At 50.3% G+C, this 19,093-nt stretch overlaps 1 protein-coding gene and 1 long non-coding RNA gene across 5 annotated transcripts in view; one reads left to right on the forward strand and one right to left on the reverse strand.

The window, feature by feature from the left end:
* Positions 1-1,686: 1,686 nt before the first annotated feature.
* Positions 1,687-9,384, reverse strand: LOC118656977. The gene is made up of 4 exons (XR_004967785.1): positions 8,658-9,384; positions 7,979-8,099; positions 4,443-6,177; positions 1,687-2,852 (listed from the first exon to the last, which is right to left on the reverse strand). It is a non-coding gene; the product is annotated as an uncharacterized LOC118656977 (long non-coding RNA).
* Positions 9,385-10,008: 624 nt separating this feature from the next.
* NPR3 (natriuretic peptide receptor 3) overlaps positions 10,009-19,093 on the forward strand; it is a 68,960-nt gene continuing 59,875 nt past the window's right edge. For 2 of the 4 annotated variants that reach the window (XM_036310813.1, XM_036310814.1), the window contains exon 1: positions 10,012-10,769. In XM_036310813.1, coding sequence (XP_036166706.1) covers positions 10,037-10,769 — 733 coding nt within the window. In that variant the 5' untranslated portion in view covers positions 10,012-10,036. Of the gene's footprint in view, positions 10,770-19,093 lie in introns of all 4 variants that reach the window. The other 2 variants (XM_036310815.1, XM_036310816.1) reach the window with 2 other exon arrangements.

Genomic DNA, 19,093 nt, shown 5'->3' on the forward strand with positions numbered 1-19,093 from the left:
GAGGGCTCTGCCTGGCATTTTGATGGTAACAATAGGAAACAGCCAATGGTTTCATACCCTGTTCATGTCCCTGGAGAATAACATGAAATAGATGTGAAGCAAAAATAGGTCTTTTTCTGCTTGGGGTGGACATTTGTGTTTTTTGGTCTTTTGAGCATCCAGCTCTTCTTTGTGAGCACCCAGCTTATGGGACACGTCTGGGGTGGGGGCAGCACCCATCTCCCACCCCGAAGACAAAGGGCGCATCTTCTTTTTCCAACCAGGGAGCATTGGGGAGGAGAGTGAGAAGAGAGATGGGGAGGGGGGGGGAGCTAATGAAGGGCATGCACTCAGCCACGAGGGCTCCGCTCTGGATCCGCAGAGGAGCCTGGGAAACAGTGGTGGGAGCCAGGGTCTCAGCATGGTCTTGCTTAAGTGGGGTGGGCCCTGGGGTGTTTATACACCGACCTTGGGTGGTGCTGGGCTGCTCCTGGGGGCTCGCCGTCCCGCCCTCTGGCTTCTGTGTTGGGGAAGCTCCAACCAGACGTGGGCACTGGCCATTAACTCTGGGCGGGAGCACACCGGCTTGTCCTGCATGGCTTCAATTTTTGGCCAGAGAGTCATACCTCTTCCCTTAGGTGACTTGAAACTCGCCATCTTAGTGCAGTATGTTGTGGATGCTCTTATAGAAAAGACAAGAGGTAAGCAACAGCCAGGGTGTGGAGGAAAGGGAACCCTTACCCTGCTGGTGGGAATGTAAATGGGTACAGCAATTATGGAAAACAGTGGCAGTTCCTCAACATTTAAAAAATAGAAGGAACATATGACCCAGCAATCCCGGTCCTGGGTGTACACCCAAAGGAAATGAAATCATATCTCAGAAGAGACACCGGCGTTCCCGTGTGCATGACAACATTATTCCCAACAGCAAGGACATGAAACAGCCCGCATGTCCTCCTGGGCAAGTGGATCATGAAAATGGGACACACACACAGTGGAATATTATAAGGAATATACAAGGAAACATTATGAAGCCACAGGAAATGCTGACATTTGGGACAACGTGGGAGAAACTGCAGGGTACTGTGAAAAGTGAAATAAGCCAGGGAGAGCAAGGCCAATATTGCATGGTATCACATGTGGGATTAAAAAGTAGCCGATTCCATATAAAATGGTGGTTGGCAGGCACTGGGTGCGGGGGAGGAGGGGAAGTAGGGAGATGTAAGTCAAGAGTGTAAACTTGCACTTGTAAGAAGTTCTGAGGGCCCTGACCGGTTTGGCTCAGTGGATAGAAGTTCTGAGGGCCCTGACTGGTTTGACTCAGGGTTTGCGGACTGAAGGGTCCCAGGTTTGATTCCAGTCAAGGGCATGTACCTTGGTTGCGGGCCCATCCCCAGTAGGGGGCGTGCAGGAGGCAGCTGATCTATGTTTCTCTCTCATCAATGTTTCTAACTCTCTATCCCTCTCCCTTCCTCTCTGTGAAAAATCAATAAAATAAATTTAAAAAACGAAGTTGTGAGGGTTAATAGTGCAGCATAGTGACTATAGTTAGTAATGTGGTATTGGCCACTTGAAAAGCTGCTGAGAGTAGATTTTAGGCATTCTCACCACACACACACACACACACACACACACACACACAACTATATGAGGTGATGTATGTGTTAATTGTCTTGGTCTTGGTAAATATCCACAATATGTATCACACAAGTTGTACAATTATATTTATCAATTATTCTACAACAAAGTTTGAAAAAATATTACCAGTTCTAAAAATTAAACAAAACCAAAGTAATAAGGTAGATTTTTCACCTAATAGTTAAGATCTATCCATGTCACTCTCTGTGAGAATAAGAAATAGCATAATACAATTTCTATACTGAAATAACACATGCATGCACAAGAAATACTCTTTTTCAATGATTTAGACCCATCTACATATATTAGAAACAGAAGAGTCATATGGAGCAAAAGGAATGAAGAGAGCAATGAAGGGAAGACATTAAAATAAGACAAGAACCTTGCAGATTGATACTGAATGTGCCAAGAGCTGAAATAAAAAATTTTGTACCTGAGGTTAAAAATAACACCACCAAAGTGATTCACTAGAACAGGAATGATTTACAACTTGAGATACTTAATACACTTACATACACTTGAATATAAGAAATTGCCCAAGTAGAAAGTCATTTCCATGTCATACCTCAAGACTTCCAAGAGTCTGTAAAATGACAGATTTGAGTTAAAATAATCTTTGTTACTCCCCCTCCCCCTGCTCCCCGTCACCCCGGCAGTTAGTACAGGGAAAAAGAAATAAAGGCTGAAAGAATATTTTTGTAGGATGGATGAAGAGCAAAGAACATTTAATGCCAAAGGAGTTACCAACAATTGGAAAATATCAATGTGGGGGTTGGGGGCCTGGGTGAAAAAGATGATGGGATTCAGCAAAGAAAAAAACACTTATAGACACAGACACCAGTGTGGTGATTACCAGAGGGAAAGAGGGGTAGGGGAAGGTAGAAGGGGGCGTAAATGATGATGAAAGAAGACTTGATTCAAGGCGATAAACGCACAATACAGTATACAGATGTATTACAGAATTGTGCACCTGAAACCTATACAATTTTGTTAACCAATGCCACCCCAGTAAATTCAATAAACATTTTAAAAAATTGAAACACGAGAAATGTTCATGGGTCTTATTTAAGAATAATAATAAGAGCCTGGCCAGTGTTCCTCAGGGCTTGAGCATCGACCCATGCACCGAGAACTTGCCGGTTCAATCCCGGTCAGGGGGCATGTAGTAGGCAGCAGATTGATGCTTTTGTTTCTTATCGATGCTTCTCTTCCTCTCCCTTTCCCTTCCTCTCTCTCTAAAATCAACATATTTTAAAAAGAAGAAAAGACAAAATATATAAATAATAAAATGGAGATAAACACATAGCTATTAAAAAAAATAAAAAAATAACAGTGTAAGCTTGATGAAACAATTTTCTCCACTAATGTCAGAGTGAAATTTAATGTTAGCAACATGATCACCAAAAATATAAGAAGACAAATGTTAAGAATTTTCCTGATGTTTTCCTCATGGCATTCTATTCTATTTTAGTCTCATGCATCAGCTACCCAAGATTTAAGACCTCGTGGAATGTACTCGCTGGAAAGAAATAAAAACTATATCTTCCCACATTGTACATGGCGGTAACAAAAACTTTCCTCATCACCTTTAATTTCTGTTCACAGCATTACAAAAAAATAATGTTCTTATTTATTTTTGGGGGGATCCGGCATTTTCCTCTTTAGCAAGGAAACAATCAAGAATTAGGTGATGAGGTGTTGGTATAGCAATGTGTTAAGACCTCAAAGCTGGTATTTAGGATCTTTGGCTTCTCATATTCTTTGCATAATCAGAAATCCAACATAATATTGGAATATTCTGAAAATTATTTAAAAAGTTTATATGTATATGAATTTATACACATATGCTAATTTTTATTTTGGATTTATCATTGATGAAATTAAATTTAAGTGCCTACTTCATATATCATTCTTGAAGGAGGGAATGCAGGATTAAAGGGAAAATATCCTCGCCCTCATGGTGTTTATATTCTCACGGATTAATGATGGCTAATTTAGAGCACAAAGTGTTCAATATGTTGATGCAATGACACCAGGAAAATTATTTTTATAAGATGTTTTTGAAATCGAATATATTTTTGTCCTGCTCAAGTGTCTCTTAAACATAGCCCATGTGGCTGTCATAACACGACTGACGACCACAAAGAGTTAAATATAACTTGGGTCAAATCACATCCCCAGGCAAACGAATGTCTGACACAACAGGCTTAAGCTGGAGCACCATAGCTCTTGACACACTGTGGATGTTTGAAGGCTGAATTAAACAGGAACATTAAACCCCGGGCCTGACATCTTTGTAGCCTGTGTACTTAGTACATTAGGATGCATTTTACACTTTTATCACTATTAATATACACTTGATCTAGAAATTAAATACATTCGTTCTAGCACAATCCTCTTTTGCTTCCATATATTCTTTTTATTCCTCCCCTCATCCTCAAAGTCCTGACCCTTTGTACAGCCACTTCTATTTTTTCCTGTTTTTTGTTTGTTTGTTGTTTTTCCCCTATCACTCTGATGTGCCTCCGTCTCCTTAAGGGAGCCGGGCTCCCGCTGTCTTTGTGAACTGTGTAGAGAGAGGAAAGACTATTGAACCCGCTCTTGTCTCAAGCTTACCAGGAAACATCTGAGTGGGGGAACCCAGGGCTAATCTCAAGGTAATTGCCAAGTGGTTCCCCCAGGGGAGCCACCGTCACCAAACCAACGTTATTAAATAAGGTCTGTTGTGATCGGACAATAGCTACTTCCAAACAAGTTACACATAGCCACCTCATTTTGGGTTTGGAAGTCATTCCTTTATTTCATCACATTTAGTGAACACTTACTTGGCGTGCACTCTTTACCAGGCATTCAAGGGCCTGTAAGACCTGCCATTTATTCATTTCCCACTGCATTCGAAGGACTTGGCATCCATCCTTTCTGATCCTTCCTTCTGCAACACCAGGCCGATGACATGATCTCCATGTTAGAAGTGAGAAGACTGAAGAACAGCGAGGAAACTGAAGGTCAAAGAGCCTCGGTGACCACCTCAGGACGTGTTTGTGAGGCTTCTAAATGCCTCCTGTCTCCATGGAATCCGGCTCCGAAGCCTGGTCCGCGCAGACACCCCTCCCAGAAAACGGAAAGAAAACCGGCTGTGACCGGGAACCCTAGAACTCGGATGGGGAGGAAGGTGCTGCGGAGGCTTTGGAGTCACGTAAAGGCTGGAGGGACAGCGTCGGGCCCAAGAGTGTCGGACCCGATGGCTGTGCGTTTTGGCCTGAGGAAACTTTTCTAAAATTTCACTTTTTATGTGTCTTCTCAAATCCTTTCTGGACGAACGCAGGGTACAACTAAATAAACCAATGAAGTACAGTCAATATTGGTGTGCGTGAAGTTGAGGCCCACCCACTGTTTTTGTGAATGGAATAATCTACATCAAATGATGTGTCCATAAGTCAGTGATATGGGAATTCTTCGTGTGGCTTGCAAATCTTAGAAAACTCATGGTGATACTCAGGTTAAACCACGGACCGGCTCTGTATTTTCCGGAAGTCTTTCTAATGTCATTTTGTCTCAGAACAGCTCCAAAGAAATGACAATAAGACTGGTTGATGGAAACTTAAGAGGGCAGGAATAGCCCTGACTGGTTTGGCTCAGTGGATAGAGTGTCGGCCTGCGGACTCAAGGGTCCCGGGTTCGATTCTGGCCAAGGGCATGCACCTTGGTTGCGGGCACATCCCCAGTATGCAAGAGGCAGCTGATCGATGTTTCTCTCTCATCGATGTTTCTAACTCTCTATCCCTCTCCCTTCCTCTCTGTAAGAAATCAATAAAATATATTTTAAAAAATTAAAAAAAAAGAGGACTGGAATACAGAAACAAATGTGACCCATCAGGCGATAAATCTGCTAGGGCCGTGTTTTCACAAGCACCCCTCAAGGCCACATTTGACTGCCATTTATGATGAAATTGAATCAGAAACTTAACTAGAAAAAACACATGACCACTATTATTTTTAGTGCTGGCAAAAAAATCTTAGATTTGTATTAAAACAAAACAAAAGGATGGGGCCAATTAACAGAGTCCCTGCTAAGGAAGGCTAAGACCTAGAGGCAAAGTTTTAATTTTTTCATTGATTTTCCTCCCACATCTTGAATGTTTTCTCAGAAACACCAACTGCATGTTAAAAATAAGATCCCAGCACTCATTTCACGCCAAACATATTCCTGAATTCTGTGCAATATTGTTTCATCTTTTCTGCCTCTAGGGGGAAGTGTGTTTTCAACAATTCTGTCCTCGGAAGGTATTTTCTTTGTGGGCTACGGCGTTGGGGACGATCTCCAGTGTGACTTCAGGGATGGCTTGACAGGAAGAGGAGACTCTTTGACAACCTGGAAGGGCTCCTTCCGACTTTAGAGGGTGCCACCAGGATTTGGGGGAGAAGGTCAGACGGACGACAATTGGTGGAGAAAACTCTGTTGGCATTTCTAACAAAGAACCACATGCTAAGGTTTCCCATGTAACGCTGTCTGGCCGGCGAGCAGAGGATGAATGTAGACAGGGCTGTTACTTCACAGAGCTGAAAAACAAGTAGTCGAATATTTTATAGAAAATTTGCCACCGTATTTTAGCAACTTAAAGTTAAAAAATATGGTTTGTAGATATTGATGAAAACATTTCTGAAGCCTATAAAAAAGTAGTAGTGTCTGTCACATCTTGTTTAGGGCTAACATTGTTTTTAAGGTTTTCTTTTCTTTTTTTAAGAAGTAGTAATGTGTTTATTCACACGTTCCACAAACTAAATTTCATCAAACTTTAAAAATAATTTCTATATCTGTAAATAAAATTAGCCCCTTTCAGTACTGTGGGTTACAAATATTTCCCCAGGTTTTTTTTTTTTTTTTTGGGGGGGGGGCTAATTTTATTTTGCAGTGTTTCCCTGTAACTTTCTTTTGTTTTTATTCAACAATTGTAGCCTGAAAGAATGCACTCAGTGAACAGGTTAGCAATTCTTTGAGAGTTAAAAAGGTGGTGTTCCCCCCTCCCCATTTCAGTATTTTACAGATTGGAAAGAAACAATATTTAAAAATTGACAAGTTATTTAAATATTTTTTTTCCTTCTTTCTGGGTGTGATTCATCTTCACGTTTATAAATGTTGCAAAAAGTCTATTATAAAATGTTAGTAATCTTACTGTGTTGTATATTCTCAAAACTTCACTCAAAGTGAATTTTTGGTATAAAGGATGGTATCATTAAAGTGAAAGCTAGCTTTGTTCCCTCTCTCACCTGGTGCATGAGGTGGGACCCGCTTTATTTCTAACCCAATTCCACATGGACATGTTCCCAGGGGGTGAAGTTATTAAATATGCCGTGCACATCCTTTAGGCCCCAATTCTTCATCTAGTGAGTGCTGGGTGACTCCCAGTCTTTTCCAGCCTTAAGATTGGAGAACTCCACGACACTCATAATATTCACACAGATTTTCAGCTGCTTGGGAAAAATCTAATTTGATGGAAAGTAAACAAACCCATTAAATTAAAATCTGTATGCTTGTATCACTTGGTGGGTATTCCTATAGCCTATTTTCATTTGAAAGCCCCCCTCTTTTTTGGGGGGTGGTGGAAATCATCATTTCTGCTCTTTGGGAAAACGTAAGGGTGCGTTGAGCGGCAGTGAGAGCAGCGGCACCGGCTTTTCTGGTTCTGCGGTCCAGGTGGGGGCTCTGCCCTTCCCGGCCTGGTGCTCTTGGAATCTGAGAGCTCTGAACCGGAGGCCACCGAGGGGCCCACACGCACCCACACGTCAACTCCCTGCCCTGCGCGTGACCCTGGGCGCTGGGCAGCGCCTGCAGGGGGAGAGGCATGCGCGCCGCCCGCCCGGTGGCACTGAACTCCCAGGCTCCCGAGTGAGCCCAGGCTCCACGGTGCGCAGAACCCTGTCGCCACTGGCCGGCGCTCCCCAGACACAGGGCACAGCCGGCAGTAACGGGACACCCTGGTTCCTGGCGCGTCCTGGCCACCAATTTGGAAATCCATAAAAACCCTTGGCTTTAGCCATTGTTCTCTCTTCCTTCCTTCTTTCTTTCTCTGTTTCCTTCCTCCTCTCCCTCTCTCCTGCCTGCCTGCCTCCCTCCCTCTCTCCTAGGAGTTCAGGGAGGATTTCATTGCTGCGAAGCTCTAAATTTCCATGTCCATCGTGTGGGTCTTCCCTCGCTTGTGCGTTTAAGTTTTGTGCAGATAGATGCCTCTTTTGCTACTGGTTGGCAGCGCCAATGAAATGAATGAAGTTCTCACAGGGGTTAGAAGCCCCTACCTCAGGGGTCATGGTGCATAGTCTGAAAGGTGCATGACCCGGAGGATGAAAAGTCACCCATAATTACATTTTCGGTTCCAGAAAGACCTGCACGGAGGATGCTATGAACGGGGGCGAGCGCTGACGCCTGGAGATGCCGCATCTCTGGAACCCCGATTTGCAGCGATGGCTCTTTGGGGTCTTGGTGTCTAAACGAACGAACACAACAAACACACAGGAACTCGGATGCCTGGGCTCCAGCCACGGGAGGCACTAGTGGCTCCCAGTTCCTGCCGAAAGGGGGCGTGCGCCTCAGGCCGATGCATATTTGTGGAGAACGGCACCCAGGCGTCACATGAAAGACCATTTTAAAAACATTTTCAATTTATTTTAATTTGTGGGACTTCAGTGTCCCCAAGGCCGCATGTTCGCATTGCAAATGACCTCAGCGTGTTACCACGGGATGGGGGTCAGGTTCCATTCGGAGCTCCCTGCAGGGCCGCGGACTCCGCGGGCCACGGACGGCTCCGGCTCCGCGGCCGGTTCCAGCCCCGTCCCCACTGCGGTTGCGGCTGTGACCAGTGGCAGGACCGGGTCCGAGGCAGGAGCTTCCTCGGAGTTGCAGGACCCAGAGCACCGAGCCTGGCGCGCTCCGGAGGAGAGACAGTTGGACTGCCCGCCCAGCGCTCGGGTCGGAGCAGAGCGGGCGCCTGCACTCCGGGACCCCCAGGGTAACGGTTCGGGAGAAGGTCTCGTTGTTTGGTTACCTGGGCCCGGAGGACGCCTGGAGGATGCTTCTCAGGCTCTTCGCCGCCTCAAGAAGCCCAACCCTTCGCTCGCCGTTGGGAGCAACAAGTTTCGCTTTCCTGCTCACAGCACCGCGGCCGAGGGTCTGTGCGTGGGGCCGGGCATCCCCGCAACGCGGAGGCTTAGCGGGCACCTCTGGCGGACACCTCTGGGGGGCACCGGCGCTGCCCGGGGGCGGGGGCCGGGCCTGGGCTCGGGGAGGAGGGGTGCGCTGAACACTGAGCCAGCGGGGCGCTCCCGGTCCGATCCCGGATCCCGCCGCCTGCTCAGGGTCCCGGGTCCCTGCTCCCTTACCTCGTGCCCAGGGAAGGGAGGGTGTCAGAGGGAAGGTGGCCGGAGTGAGGAAGAGGCGAGAGCGAGCCGGACCTACGGGCGTTTGCACCGAAACTACCATGTTTGAAGGACCACTCCTTTCTCTGATCCTGTTTATTTTTGCACGTGGTGTGCGTGCGTGCGTGTGCCTGCGCGCATTCCTGTACTTTCGAAAGCATTTTCATTTTTAAGGCTGGATGCTGGGGAGAGCGCGCCCGTGCTACGCCGGGGGAGAGGCGGGGGCCCCGGAGGCGGTGCGGGGCGGTGGGGGCTCCCGCGGGCGCAGACGGGGGCGACTTCGGCTTTAAGGGAAGGCCCAGGGCTAGCGGGGAGCCGGGGTTAGGGACGGCGGAGGGGTGGGAAAGGAAGGGGTGCGGGGAGGAGCCCTGATGTAAGAATGTTAATGAGCGCTCCCCCAGCCCAGCCCCCACCGTGCCCCACCCCGCCCCGCACCCGCTGGAAATACAAGCCCGGCCTCTGCGCGCCCCGTGTGGTAACGCGCTCCGCCGCCGCCACGCTATTTGCTATTTAAACGCCGGTTATGGATCCAGGAACCGGCGCGAATCAATGAGATCAAACGCGAGGGAGATGCACCGTCAATTACAAGCACTTGGACAAGTCGAACTTTTTTTTTCTTTTACAAATGCGCTTTCAAAAGCCACCTTAGCAACGCCCAAATAGAAGCCACCTCTAAGCAAAATAGTATATATAAAGGGAGGGCGAATATATATATATATTTATAATAAGTATATATATGTAAATATTTACAGGCGCACAGGTTTACTCCCGGTGAACTTTTTTTTTCTTTCTTTTTTTTTTTTTTTTTTTTTTTTTAACGAGTGACCTTGCAAAGAAGGACTCTGGTTCCTCTCTATCTTTTGGCGAGTGCGCGCAGGGGGGTATCTGGTGTTCTTAGAGCGCCCGAGGGGGCGCAGGGACCGGGCGCGGAGCGTGGGGAGGACCGAGGAGGGTGGGCGGGGGGCCGAGGGCGAGCGGGCGGCGCGGGCGGGCGCTTTCCTGCGGCACCATGCCGTCCCTGCGGGCGCTGGCTCTCTCCGCGTGCGCCCTGCTCGGCTGGGCGGTGCTGGCCGGCAGCGCGGGCGGCGGCGGGCGCAGGGGGAGAGAGACGCCGCCGCCACCGCAGAAGATCGAGGTGCTGGTGCTGCTGCCCCGGGACGACTCCTACCTGTTCTCCTTGGCCCGGGTGCGGCCGGCCATCGAGTACGCGCTGCGCAGCGTGGAGGGCAACGGGACCGGGCCGCGGCTGCTGCCGCCCGGCACTCGCTTCCAGGTGGCCTACGAGGACTCGGACTGCGGCAACCGCGCGCTCTTCAGCCTGGTGGACCGCGTGGCGGCGGCGCGGGGCGCCAAGCCCGACCTCATCCTCGGACCCGTGTGCGAGTACGCGGCGGCGCCCGTGGCCCGGCTGGCGTCGCACTGGGACCTGCCCATGCTGTCGGCGGGCGCCCTGGCCGCCGGCTTCCAGCACAAGGACACGGAGTACTCGCACCTCACGCGCGTGTCGCCCGCCTACGCCAAGATGGGCGAGATGATGCTCGCCCTCTTCCGCCACCACCAGTGGAGCCGCGCCGCGCTGCTTTACAGCGACGACAAGCTGGAGCGCAACTGCTTCTTCACCCTGGAGGGTGTCCACGAGGTCTTCCAGGAGGAGGGTCTGCACACGTCCGCCTACAGCTTCGACGAGACCAAGGACTTGGACCTGGAGGACATCGTGCGCTACATCCAGGCCAGTGAGCGAGGTGAGCGGGAGGGGCGCGGGCCCCGCGGCAGCCCAGCCGCTCTCCCCGGCTCCCCCGGCACCTCCGTGCGCTTCTTTGCGGCACGAAGGACTCGGGGAGGGCGCGTGTCTGGTTGCCACGACCCTTCGACCCTTGGTCTGTCGCGGGGTGTAGGTAGAAAGCCCCGCGGAGGGGATGGGGCCTCGGGGAGGGGCGTCCGAGCCCGCAGCTCCAACAGGTGTGGGGAAGCCGCCTGCGCTTTTTCTCCCTGGCTCCCCCTTCGCCTGCACCTGGCGAGCGATTAGGGGCGCGCTGCGGGTGGGTGCCAGGCTCCAGCTGGGACATGAAAGCATTCGGAGGCCCGAAGGACTCGCCCAGCCCTTTCCCGACGTGCGCCCCTCCGGGTGCGGGAGCGCGGGCGGACTCGTTTCAGCCGCGCCACCACTCGGCTCCCCGCTCGGGTCTCGGGTCCCCTCTGCGGCTCCCTCCGCAGACCCCGCCTTTCTCTTAAAGGCTCATTGACCGCCCCCCTCAGTGCTTCCGTGGCCCCTCCGGCCTCGTATAGACGAACGTGTGTGGTTCCCACCGAAAACGCCTGCCCTGCCGCGCCTGCACCGGCGGCCGCTCCCCGGCGTGCGCGGCATCGGTCGCCTGCGCGCTGGGAGGGCGGCTTGGCCGGAGCGCGCTGGAGAAGCGGCGCGGACGCCCCTTTCCACGGGCCTCCCAAGTTCTCCCCGCGGGTCTGGGGTGGGGGGTTGACTAAGGTACCGCTACAGGGAGCGGGAGGGGAGCAGGTGGTCGCGGATACATAATCGCGAACGCGCCCATGTGGCCCGTCTACTGCCGAGTAGACGGTGGGGAAGGGCGGGCCGAGAGGGCAGCCAAACGCAGTTCCCTCCTGACCGGTGTCAGGTTTGGGGTGCACAGAGCTGGAGGGATCCCGCCTCTGCTCCCCCTCGCGCCTGGATTGTAAGTGGTGCAACCCCAGCAAAACTCCCCACGACCTCACGCCCAGCGGCCGAAGGGGCCAGGGCTGAGCCAGGTGCAGAGCTATCCCCGACTGGGCACGGTCGGCCGGGCACCTGGGCGCTGGCCGTGGGAGCCGGGAGGTGTCAGCAGCCGGTGAGAGTGGGTGGAGGGGCCCTGGAGGATGGCGCAGTGGCCACCGCCCTTCCCAAGTTGGCCACTCAGCCTCGTAGGGAGCACACGCTTCAGCGCGAGGAGGAGGGGGGTGTTGACAGTGGGGGTGCGTGGCCAAGTTTTGAGCTTTCAAACTCCAGTCGGTCTGCGCAGAATCCCTGCCAGCCAGCCAGGCGGGGCGTGCCGGCTGCGCCGATTATGAAAAACGGTGCTTGTCTCCTAGGCTGAGGACTGGCCACGCCCGGCCGGCGGAGCAGCCCACATCTGCTTCTTGCCTCCAGCGTTCCGGGCTCCTGCGGGCTCCTGCGGGCCCCTGCGGGCCCCTGTGGGCCCCTGCGGGCTCCTGCGGGCTCCTGCGGGCTCCTGCGGGCCCCTGTGGGCCCCTGTGGGCTCCTGCGGGCTCCTGCGGGCCCCTGCGGGCCCCTGAGGGCTCCTGCAGATGCGGGGCTGCTCTGGCCTCCGGAACCCCAGGCTCAGCCTGGGAGCTAGGAGTTGGAGATTTCCCAGGGCTAGTTGGGGTGGGTGTGTCCCCCAACCTCAAGATCTGCTCTGAAGATCTCAGTGCCCAGGGTGGTCCCTGAGCACATGGCCTCGGGGTTCCCGGCCCAGGGGACCTGTCATCCCAGATTAGGGCAGATCTCAGCCAGGGGCCCCTCAGCCGCACAAGGGGTGGCTGAGCCCAGGCAGCAGGGAGGGCAACTGTGCCCTGGTGGGCCTGGGGGCCTCCGAGGGGTTGGACTACAGCCTGTTGCTGCGGGTTAGCTTTTCATTACAAAAGCCTCGCCCACGTACCCAGTCTTTGCTCCTTTTCGTCTAAACTTGAATTTCGTGGTGGAAGTTTGCTTGGCTGACCTGTGTATTTTACAGGGGACAAAGGGTACCATTCCTACTCTAAAGTGTATTTCTAACCGTGACTTGGCAGATGTCAGAAATACAGAACAATTTCTCCCCCTCGCCCCGAAACCCCCTACCCCCAGGGGAGAGCTGCTTGATGACATGGCTCTCTCTGGGGATCTTTTCCCTTTTGCTAATCGCCATTACTCTGCCATAAGCAGTTAATGGGTTAACTGGGTTCAATGGGGTTTCATTTCCAGAGCCGTTGTCCAGGCTCAGGCCTTCACTGGAGAGGGAGCTTGGGCTGCTACTAAACCTCAGATTCCTCAGGTAAAGTGGGGGGCGTAGGGGCACCCCCATCTTAGGGATGCTGGGAGGATTAAATGAGTGAACACAGGCACGGGCGCCAGGTGCGTGGTGCACAGTGGACGTGAAGTGTTATCGCAGTGGCTGGCAGTCTGTGTACGTGATGAGCCTCACTGCCACTAGAAGGCCAGCCGTGTCCTGGGGAAGGACCCGGGGTAAGAGGCGGGTGCTCCGGACTTGCTGTGTCCTCTCCACGCAGCAGCTGCTTGGCCTGGGCGCTCACTTACCTGCTCTGAGGCGGCCCTTCCTCTTTTGTGAAATGGAGAGCTGGCCCAAGAGCCAGGCCCTTCACACTGCCGGTCGGTGGTTCTGATGGGTGCTCACTCAAGTGTGAAGATGCAATGGACTGTGTTTCTGTCTTTGAATATTCCGTATTAAACATCATAGAGCTAGAGAGTCCGCCCCCCCACCCCCACCACCTTTGGAGATCACATTTTAGCACTTTTTTGGGACTTAAGTTCATCTTCAAAATCAGATACAAATATTTGAATCTTTTAAAAGGTAAAAACTAACAATGCCACTATCTCAAATACTAATATGACTAAAATTTCATTTGGCTATATGCTGTACTGTAGAAAGAAAAACTAATATATAATAAAAGTATAATATGTTAATTAGACCGGACAGCTGAACAACCTTCTGGATGTCATTCCAGACGTCCTTCCAGATGAAGCCGCCGTGGCAGGGGCCAAGGCAGAGGCGGTTATGGGCAATCAGGCAGGCAGGTGAGTGGTTAGGGGTAATCAGGCAGGCAGGCAGAGTGGTTAGGGGCGGTGAGGCAGGCAGGCAGGCAGGCAGTTAGGAGCCAGCGGTCCTGGATTGCCAGAGGGATGTTTCACTGCCAGTTTAAGCCCGGTCCCACTGTGGGATTGGGCCTAAAACGGCAGTCAGACATCCCCCAAGGGGTCTCGCAAATCACCTGGATTGCAAGAGGGTGCAGGCTGGGCTGAGGGAGAGTCCTCACCCCATGCACAAACTTTGTGCACCAGGCCTGTAGTTAATAATGTGTCATTACTCTGGGCCTGCATGGCCACTGTAGAGATAACTGTGTTTAATCAGAAGAGAGCCATTTATTTTTAGAATTAAGCTGGGGGAAATGACCAAATGGTTGATCAGCAGAATTTTTAAGCAAAGAACCCATGATAAGTGAAATAACTGACCCAGCAGCGGGGAAGAAGCACTGCAGGCTGCCCTGTGGAAATGCTGAAAACCTTGGGAGTAGCGGGAGCCTTGTGAACAACAAAAATAAAGGTGCAATCTCTATTTTGCAAATAAAACCCGTTGTTATGTAGTGTAGGATCAGCCAGAGAGAAATCACTTTTCTTGAAAACATGTTATTTTTACGTAAGTTAGTTATACAGTTATATTGTTTACAAAGTAAGAAAATTCCAGGTGTCAGTACAAACCAGACCTACTGTCTCCTTCTCCCCATTTCTCACTGCCCAGAGGCAACTGTTTTCAACGCTTGCAGCTGTTTCTGTAGGTATTTGACCTCATACCTCTAAGTCCCATGTTGCTTTTGATTTTTTCAGTTTTAGATTTTAATCTCTTACCATCCCAGAAGAAGTTGCTGATTTAGTTCTCGTCTACTCCCTATTAACCACACACTCAAGTTTTCCTTCCAGTCTCTCCTCCAAGATGATTGCATTATAATTTTTGGTTAGCTCAGTAGTATTTAGTGTCTACATTATTATTACCTTCTAAAAATTATTTGTAGCTGAGCCATACAGGCTACTACGATGACATTTCCTTTCTCGCCCTACTTGTTTTCCTTGGGGTTAAAAAAAAGTCTATTTTTGTTTGTCTGCTTAGTTTCCTATGGAATTACTAAACCATCTACCAATTTTATATTTTAAGTCTCCTGAGCTGCCCCAGTTTAGTTATTTTCTAAACATGCTGCATTGTTGTAACTCCGGGTTCCTTCTTCAACATCCTCCTGCAACTCCCCCCCCCCCCCCCCCCCGACTAGGTCCCTCTGTGTTCTCTCTTGGTTCATATTCTTGTTTTAGTGGAACACATCCTCCAGGAGCTTTCTCAGAAAGGATGAATGAGAGCTAAAGTTTGAGACATCTCATGACTGAAAATTTCTTCATCCTACCATTACACGTATTTACAGAATTCTAGATATGAAATTATTTTCCCTCAAAATTTGAAGGATTGTCTTTTAGATTCCAATGTTGCTATGAGGGAGCTGGAATTGATTCCACTTCTTTATCAATAGAATGTTGTGTTTTTCTTTTTGTCCTGGAATTTTTTGGACTATTTTTATTGCTCCCAATGTTTTTACATTCCATTTTGATAGATTTTTATGCCAGTATTTTGCCTTATGCACTTGAGGATATTCAAGGGTAGGCCTCTTCAATCCAGAAACTCGTGTCTTTTAGTTTTGGGAAGATTTCTTTTTTTAAAAAATTTAAATATATTTTTATTGATTTCAGAGAGGAAGGGAGAGGGAGAGAGAGAGAGAGAGATAGAAACATCAATGAGAGAGAATCATTGATCAGCTGCCTCCTGCACGCACCCTACTGGGGATTGAGCCAGCAACCCAGGCATGTGCCCTGACCGGGAATCGACTTGTGACCTCCTGATTCATGGGCCAATGCTCAATTACTGAGCCACGCCAGCCGGACAGTTCTGGGAAGATTTCTTAAATTATTCCTTCAGTAATTTTATCATCTTCATTTTCTCTGTTTTCTCTTTCTAGAACTTGTTTTATTTGGATGTTAGATCTCCTGGATTGATACTTTACTTTTCTTATCCCCTTTCTCCCATTTACCACCTGTCTTTACAAAAATCCTTCTTGCCCTGGCTGGTTTTGCTCAGTGGGTAGAGCGTCGGCCTACTGTCTGTAGGGTCCCTGGTTTGATTCCCGTCAAGGGCACATGCCTAGGTTGCAGGCATGATTCTTAGTAAGGGGCATGCAGGAGGCAGCCAATTAATGATTCTCTTTCATCATTGATGTTACTATCTCCCTCTCCCTTCCTCTCTGAAATCAGTAAACACATATTAAAAAAATCTTTCTTACTTATTCTTTTGACGACTCCCAGGGTGACCATGGAGATTGGTTTTCCATCTCTGCTATCATGTTTTCAGTTTGCGGCACATGCACACCTTGCTTTGTTGCTATGCAGAAGCACCCCGTTCCCTTCAGGTACAGAGTTAAATGACAGACGGATGCAGCAGTCACATAGACAGTATGAAAATACGATTTTTAATATCGATAAAACTTACTGAGAACATGGACTTAGATCTGCTGCCAAAAGGGCTGCTCGTTACTTTCCCTCTGAATTAGGCAGGTTCATCCACTGAGTTCCAGATCAGCTGTCCGGCTGCAGGCCCCCTCCAGCACAGGCCGCTGGCCACATGACGAAGGTCTGCACACCGTGTGCTCTCCGAAAGCAGACACATCTCAAAGAGGAAGGAAGAAAGGGCGGTGTCCAATGTGCCCAGGGTTTTCTTCTCAACTCACCGGTCAGACAATTCGCTCTGTGGGGACAGAGCGGGTAAGTGAAGGCAGTTTGAGAGCTGAGTGTCACCGTATTAGAAGTTGCTCCAAACATAAACCGGAGCCTGGGGAAAGGCACGCGTACCCCCATTTCAGGTCTGCTACCTGGAATGTTTCTGTCTCCGGATGGACTTCTGTAGCCATCCCTTCGCGCTTCTCTCTGCCGTTCCTAGGGTGCCCTCGGGCGTGCACAGGAGCGAGGAGCCTCTTACAGAGGACACTGGCGAGATCAGGAAGTGGAGGGTGACATGGAACATTGCAACTTCTGTGGCAACTTGGAGAAAACAGGGCAGATTGACGGAAACTGCATCCAGAAACTTAGAATCACACCACCCTCCCTTTTAGAATATTAAAAATTTGACTCTTAAGTTAGTATTTGTATATTTAAATATACTTAAATACAGTAGAAACTGTCTACATGTTTAAATTAAAAAAATTTAAAAATATTTTTATTGATTTCAGAGGAAGGGAGAGGGAGAGAGAGATAGAAACATCAATGAAGGGAACCATCAATCAGCTGCCTTCTGCACGCCCCCTACTGGGGGCCGAGCCCACCACCCAGGCATGTGCCCTGACCAGGAATCAACCGTGACCACCTGGTTCATGGGTGGATGCTTAACTACTGAGCCACACGGCTGGGCAGAAACTGTCTTACTTGACCTCAGCGTTAGCAGCTTAGAGGATTAGCTGATGCCTCTTCTCTATAAACATTTTGCCCACTGGTGAGCGCTGCCAGGGGGCCTGCAGACCTCTCACACTTGTCCAGAAGCTCCCCAAGAGCTGTCCCAAATCTGTTCCTGCCAGTTCTGCTTACTCATTTAAGCATGTAGTTTGATGAGTTATGTAAACTGATGAAACACGAGTAGGAAGAGAATGCTATTTTAATGAAAACTATTTTAATCTCCTGATAGACCGTCTAAAGGCAGGTTTCTAAAAATACTTGCTGTTGAGCTAGGCTGGAATGAAACAACCATCCGAGATTAGGGATTATCCTACCAACCTAGGCGGATTCTCCGCTCTGCCCGCTTTGCCAGCATCTTGAAGTCCTTGCTCCAACTTAGACTGAATCGTGATTTTTATGCAAGAAAAACAGTACCCTGCCCTGAACTTGGAAGCTAAGGGTTCCCTTTGAGAGTTAAGCCACATGGTCAACACACAAATAATCCAAGTCTGCTCAGATACACACAGTGCCACTGAGGTCACTCTTGCTCGGTCCAAGGAGGCACTGACATTTAAAGAGAGAATGTGTCTGCCAGAAGGAATGGGCCTTGATGATGAGGGGGACGGAGAGCAGCAGATGGGCCAGGACTGTAAAAAATAGAGAAGTGACACAGAGGCCAGTGCCGGGCGGATCCCAGCCAGGACTCAGGGAAGCTTCTGCTCTGGCCCGAGGACCCAGCCTGCTTGGTCTTGGGCCGGGGAGATGTCTCTTAGGCACGTAGAGTCATCAAGCCCCGATGCCTTCCATGCCTGAGTCATCCAACGGAGGGACCTGCTTCTGAGTTCATCCTCACCACCCCCCCAGTCAGCGTGCCTGGGTACCCGGCGGCGCAGACATGTTCATGCGCTTTGGTCCTCGTTGAACTTCAGTCATCTGCCTTTCAGCTCATCTGAAAATGGCTGAGTCAGGTGATGAGGACTCTGTCCTCCACTAGTGATGTGCTGGCAGAAGGAGGTGCTGCGTCCGGGAGGGAGAGGCAGACTTCAGACTATGAGGAATTATCAAAAAGTGATGAGGGCTGCGGGCAGGCCGCCGGCGCGAGTCTACCTGACCCTCCCAGAGACGCCCCCTCATGGAGCCCACGCTCTTCAAACGTGTCCAGCTTCAGCCCCTTGTTGGCTGTTTTGTGGGACACCTTCACTCTTTTTTGATTTCAGGGACTAGAATTAATCATTGCTGAAACAAAGCTCTAAATCATAATGAGTAACGAGGTGTTTCTTCGAAAACCCCCTTACAGAATTTGATTATGTTTCCTAAACGTGTAAGTATTTTCATGGGCACACACAGCACCTACTCGTACAGTGGCAGCTCTAACGAGTTCTGTATTGTTTAGAAGCAAGTGCTCCGGAGCCTGAGGCCTGGACACGGAGCCCCTTTGCATAAGGAAGGTCGGAGCCGTGATCCGACGCTCTCCGTGCAGGTTGCAGCACACGGAACGCCAACAAGCCCTGACCCTCGCATTGCCAAGGCAGCTTTGGCTCGGCCTGGAGTTGGCCTGACGTCTTCCCGCGCCCCTGCTTTCACAGAGAGCAGACACAGCTCTGAGAGCCATCGCGCGGGGTGGCACCCAGCCTCTCCAGGTCGCTCCCCTCCTCTGTGTGCACCAGGCACGGGGTCCCCGTCATGGGGACGGACAAGGGACAGCGACAGTGATCACGTTTCCTGGGTCATGGCCAGGTCCCTGCTTCACTCCAGGCCGTGGATGCTCTTATGAGCAGGCAGCAATACTCTGGAGCTGCTCAGCGCGCCGCGTGCCTGACAGCGTGGCTCTGAGCGGAG

This window comes from Myotis myotis, unplaced genomic scaffold (genome assembly GCF_014108235.1).
Source record: "Myotis myotis isolate mMyoMyo1 unplaced genomic scaffold, mMyoMyo1.p scaffold_m19_p_5, whole genome shotgun sequence".
Lineage (NCBI taxonomy): Eukaryota > Metazoa > Chordata > Mammalia > Chiroptera > Vespertilionidae > Myotis > Myotis myotis.